The sequence below is a fragment of the Guillardia theta genome (assembly GCF_000315625.1).
Source record: "Guillardia theta CCMP2712 unplaced genomic scaffold GUITHscaffold_371, whole genome shotgun sequence".
Taxonomy (NCBI): Eukaryota; class Cryptophyceae; order Pyrenomonadales; family Geminigeraceae; genus Guillardia; species Guillardia theta.
In genome coordinates, this window is record NW_005434309.1 from 7997 (window position 1) to 12996 (window position 5000).

The window sequence follows — 5000 nt, forward strand, 5'->3', positions numbered from 1 at the left end:
TGATGAAGTGCTGCCGCCGCCCTCCTCCTCCCCTGCCTCCCGCGGCTGCTCGGGATGTCGATGCGCACCCACGGCCTTGGATGGCTGGCCCTGACGCCTCCGCCTCGCCGGGGGAGGAGACGAGCTTGATGAAGTGCTTCTGGGCGTGCGACCTGACCTGCTGGACCGACCTCGTCCCGATGAAGCTCGCCATGCTCCTCGCCGCCCCCGCCCCTAGCCCCACGGGGATCCTGCCCTGCGTCACCAAGCTCCGCTCCTTGGGCCCGAACATCTCCAGCGCGATCCGGAAGCGCGCCTCCTCCTCCTCGGTCCAGGGGTGACGCCTGAAGGCGGGCTGCTTTGTCTTGGGCCTGCCTGCTGACCCCGACCCTCCCCCGCCCTCCTCCTTCCCCGCGCTCGCGTCGCTCTTGACGTCCTCGCCAGGCGGGTCCCACTGCCAGTGCTCGAGGAGGGGATGGGCGTGTAGGGCCTGGCTGTCTTGGAGGAAGGGGTCGGCGAAGGCTGGCTGGCTGGCCGCCAGGCGGGCGACAGCCTCGTCCACCGACTCGTCGTGTGCTGCCGGGTCGATGGCTGGGGGAGTCTGATGGTGGAGGAAGCAGTCTTGCATGCTGATCTTGTCGCTCAGATGGAGACGGAGGGTACCTACCGGGGGGCGGGGTAGTAAAGAGGTGTGGTAAAAGGAAGTGATATCTGAAGTGCCGTCAGCACCAATGACCAGCTGTCAGCATTGCTGTTGCTGACCACCCGCTTTACTGCCTGCCAGGATCGTCTCCTCGATGAGGCCTGACCGATGCTCAGGGGCTTGCGCTTCAAGGTGATGGAGGGGCTGGTGATGATGCTGATGATGGAGCCGAAGCTTGAGGATGAGGCTAGACCTGCAGCAGCACTCGAGGCTGGCCAGGCTTGGCTAAGGACTCGAGCTCTCACGCTCAAGCTGCACCCCCAGGTCCTGAAGCTCAAGCTCGACTGTCGACGATATGGAGGGGGAACGCGCCGTCAGCCTCTGAGCCTGTCGACCCTGATGCGGGCAGCGACGAGTACTCCTGGCTGCATGGCCTGGAGGCAGACCCACACGCTCTAGCCAAAGCAAGCCTCGACAGCAGCAGAGGCTGCTCTCCCCAGCCCCCACCGACGATGCGCCGAGTCGTTGAAGGATTCTACGCAAGACAAGCCGCAGCATGTGTGAGAGCATGTAGGCGCCATGCTTGGGGGCGGATAGCTGACGCGAACTCAAGCTCAAGCTCAAGCTCAAGCTCATGCTCATGCTCAAGCTCAGCCCCAGCTTGCCGCCGTCTTTCCTCGTTCGCCCCCGCAAGACGCAAGAAGAGTGGTAAAGAGACGTCAGCAGGCCTGTGACTTGAAGATGGGGAAGCCTTGATATGTCAGCAATCCCTTCTTGCTGACGGCACCTTGAGATTCAAGAGTCTATTTCTCCTTTTACCACACCTCTTTACTACCCGCCCCCCTCTATTTCATCCCCTGTCTTTCCCCGAGCGACAAGAACAGCATGGGGGACCGCCTGCTCCACCATCAGACTCCCCCAGCCATCGACCCGGCAGCACACGACGAGTCGGTGGACGAGGCTGTCGCTCGCATGGCGGCCAGCCAGCCAGCCTTCGCCGACCCCTTCCTCCAAGACAGCCAGGCCCTACACGCCCATCCCCTCCTCGAGCACTGGCACGGGGAACCGCCTGGCGAGGGCGTCGAGAGCGACGCGAGCGCGGGGAAGGAGGAGGGCGGGGGTGGGTCGGGGTCAGCAGGCAGGCCCAAGACAAAGCAGCCCGCCTTCAGGCGTCACCCCTGGACCGAGGAGGAGGAGGCGCGCTTCCGGATCGCGCTGGAGATGTTCGGGCCCAAGGAGCGGAGCTTGGTGACGCAGGGCAGGATCCCCGTGGGGCTAGGGGCGGGGGCGGCGAGGAGCATGGCGAGCTTCATCGGGACGAGGTCGGTCCAGCAGGTCAGGTCGCACGCCCAGAAGCACTTCATCAAGCTCGTCTCCTCCCCCAGCGAGGCGGAGGCGTCAGGGCCAGCCATCCAAGGCCATGCTGACGCATCGACATCTCGAGCAGCCGCGGGAGGCAGGGGAGGAGGAGGGCGGCGGCGGCGAGACGACACCCAGGAGGCGTCACAGGAGCAGGAAGCAAAGGGAGTGGAAGAAGGCAGGGAGGGGAGAGGGAGTGGGAGGGATGGGAGAGGGGAAAGAGGGAGGGAAGCTTGTGACGAGAGGAGAGGAGGGAGGTAGTGACGGCAGCCTCGTGACAGCTGCTGGAGCCACCTGCAGGCTCAGCGGTATGTTTGTCAACGGATGGAGCCTCAAGAGACGGCAGGAGCAGGTCAGGAGGATGGTGTCAGGGAGGAGCCGAGGGTATGTGAGCTAGGAAGAAGGAAGGGGAGGGAAGGGAGAACGTAGGGGTAACGGCCTCTTGTATAGTACAAGTCATGACATGGTGAAGCCTGATGCTCTGAGAGGAACGCAGAGGACTAACTAAGCTACTTCTCATCCATGTGCCCAACGGCACTGGAGCGACGCCTTGCTGACAGGTGCTGTGACTTTACTACCCCGGTGACTTTTACCACTCAGTGACCATTCCTGCCTTCCGCCTTCCACGACGCCGACGCCGACGCCTTCTTCCTCTCCTTCTTTCATGCCTGCCTGCGATGCTGCTCTCGACGTCTGTGCCCTCAGCAGCCCTCCCTCCACCTGCCCATGCGCCTCGGCTAGCACCTGTGAGCTCGTCCAGCGCCTGCCCCCGACCCAGCATGGCGCCTACATGCTCTCACACATGCCAGGCAGATCCAGCGGCGGGTTAGGTGTAGAACCTTTCAACGACTCGGCGCATCGTCGGTGGGGGCTGGGGAGAGCAGCCTCTGCTGCTGTCGAGGCATGAAGGATGACCCTGATGCGGGCAGCGACGAGTACTCCTGGCTGCATGGCCTGGAGGCAGACCCACACGCTCTAGCCCAAGCAAGCCTCGACAGCAGCAGAAGCTGCTCTTCCCAGCCCCCACCGAGGATGCGACGAGGCGGATGTAGGCCCCATGCTCGAGGCTGACAGCCCGGTTGAGGCTCAACCTGAAGCTCATTCGCAACCTCAAGCTTTCACTGTTATCTGTGTATGGGCAAGACCCAGATCATACACTGGTGGCTTGCCGTTCATTAAGGGAACGATAAGGTCGAGGACAAGGACATGGATGAGGAGGACGAGGACGAGGACGAGGACGAGGACGAGGACGAGGACGAGGACGAGGAGGAGGAGGGAGATTCTTGGGGACAATCATGCCTGTTTTGCTGAATCTCAGTTTCGAGCTTTCATGTACAAGTCATTGAAAGCATCTGCCTCAGCAAAACTTGAGTCGCTTCAGTAAATCAGCCGAACGACTCAAGGTCACTAGGATATTTACAAGAATTCACATTTTTTCATGTTGCTCCTTCGTCATCGCCGTGTGTTCAGGGCATCAGAGACTCTTTGGCTCCTGCTACGTCATCACCTCCTACAGCTCCTCCCGATGTCTCCTCCCTCTCCTCCTCCACCTGCTCCATCTCCATCGACCAGTCGTTGGGAGACACTTGAACAACAAGCTTCCCCACCGTCCTCCTGCTGTGCAGCCTCTCGAACGCTGTTTGCACTGCCTCCTCCTCGAAGGGAAAGATCTCACTCACGGTGGGACGCAGCTGCTGGGCCTCAGTCAATGCCTTCAGCTGCTCTAGAGCTCTCCGGCTGCCGGGAAAAGAGACCCAGAACAGCTCCTGCTGCCCGAACAGGTTCATCCCAACCAGCTTCTTCACCAGGGCTCGAGCCCACTCTGACGTGCTTCCTCCGATCGTGATGTACTTGCCACGAACAAGGCGACGGCCGTCATTGTTGGCCATAATCAGCCTCCTGTACTGGTATACCGCGTCCTGCTCCTCGTTGCTCGAGACGGTGTCGAGACAGAGGTCAAAGGGCCCCTCTAGGCTCGTGAGCCTCTTGAGCTCGGACAGGATGAAATCGCTCCCTTTCGTGTAGTCGATGATGTTCTCAGCTCCCAGAGCCTCGACAAACTTTGAGTTCCTCGGCCCGCAGACGCTGGTCACTTGCGCGCCGATCGCCCTGGCGATTTGGATGGCAACATGTCCGACGCCCCCACTCCCCCCTATCACCAGCAGCCTCTGTGACTTTGACAGGTGGTTGTCAAACACCAGTGCCTGCATCGCCGTCAGCCCGACAATCGGCAGCGCACCTGCCTCAGCAAACGACAAGCTCGTCGGCTTCTTCGCAATCTGGTCCATGGGCGCCTGCACGTAGTGGGTCAAAGTCCCCGCGCCCGACGGCAGCGTCCCGAAGACAGAGTCCCCGATGCTGAAGCCAGGGCAGCCAGGAGGAGCGTCTACTACGACCCCGGAGAAGTCGAAGCCGACGGCTCGTCCCTCCATCGCCATCCTCGCCACGTCCCGCGCCCAGTGCGGGACCTTGTCGCCTATCTGAAACTTGGCGTCGCACGGGTTGATGCCAGCGCAGATGACGCGGCAGAGGAGGTGGCCCTTCTTGGCTCTGAGGTTGACCCTCCTTGATACCATGCGGATACCTTGTTCCGCCCTCCTAGCGTAAACGAGCACTGGAACTCTTACTTGCTTCATCTTCCCTCGCCTCTCCCTCTCCTTCAACACACCTGGACACGAACAAGGAACACCATGCGAGTCAGATAGCAGTTGACAATCTTGTTCACAGAGTGAGCATAGCTCAGGAACACTTCTGTTCAGCAAGCGCGGAAAGCTGAGGCCAGGGGATACTCGCGGGGGCAGGCAAGAAGGGAAGAGAAGGGTGAGCCAGAAGGCAGGATGAACGTGCTGGTGCTGGGGTACCATCTGTACCCACAAATCAGAGACGCAAGATAACAGGACAGATGAAACTAGAGGAGGAGGGTCTACATCAGACGAGTGGTCAAGACAGTGGGTCAGGAGCATACGGATCATGGCAGGCAGAGCAAGAAAGATCGTGGTTCATGATGGAGGAAGAGAAC

At 61.0% G+C, this 5000-nt stretch overlaps 4 protein-coding genes across 4 annotated transcripts in view; 2 read left to right on the forward strand and 2 right to left on the reverse strand.

The window, feature by feature from the left end:
* GUITHDRAFT_122582 (hypothetical protein) overlaps positions 1–607 on the reverse strand; it is a gene marked incomplete at both ends in the record, with an annotated part of 813 nt that extends 206 nt beyond the window's left edge. Inside the window, one exon of the mRNA XM_005818136.1 lies at positions 69–607. Coding sequence (XP_005818193.1) covers positions 69–607 — 539 coding nt within the window. The remainder of the gene's footprint in view (positions 1–68) is intronic.
* Positions 608–790: 183 nt separating this feature from the next.
* On the forward strand, positions 791–1081 carry GUITHDRAFT_122583 (hypothetical protein; the record flags this gene model as incomplete). The annotated part of the gene is made up of 1 exon (XM_005818137.1): positions 791–1081. One exon carries the CDS (start codon positions 791–793, stop codon positions 1079–1081), a length of 291 nt encoding a protein of 96 aa, XP_005818194.1.
* A 426-nt stretch (positions 1082–1507) lies between these two features.
* GUITHDRAFT_122584 (hypothetical protein) lies at positions 1508–2538 on the forward strand (the record flags this gene model as incomplete). Its single annotated transcript, XM_005818138.1, has 2 exons — positions 1508–2019; positions 2478–2538. 2 exons carry the CDS (start codon positions 1508–1510, stop codon positions 2536–2538), a joined length of 573 nt encoding a protein of 190 aa, XP_005818195.1.
* A 1017-nt stretch (positions 2539–3555) lies between these two features.
* GUITHDRAFT_61650 (hypothetical protein) lies at positions 3556–4515 on the reverse strand (the record flags this gene model as incomplete). Its single annotated transcript, XM_005818139.1, has 1 exon — positions 3556–4515. A coding segment is annotated over one exon (960 nt), but the record flags the coding sequence as incomplete, so codon positions are not given.
* Between the last annotated feature and the right edge of the window lie 485 nt (positions 4516–5000).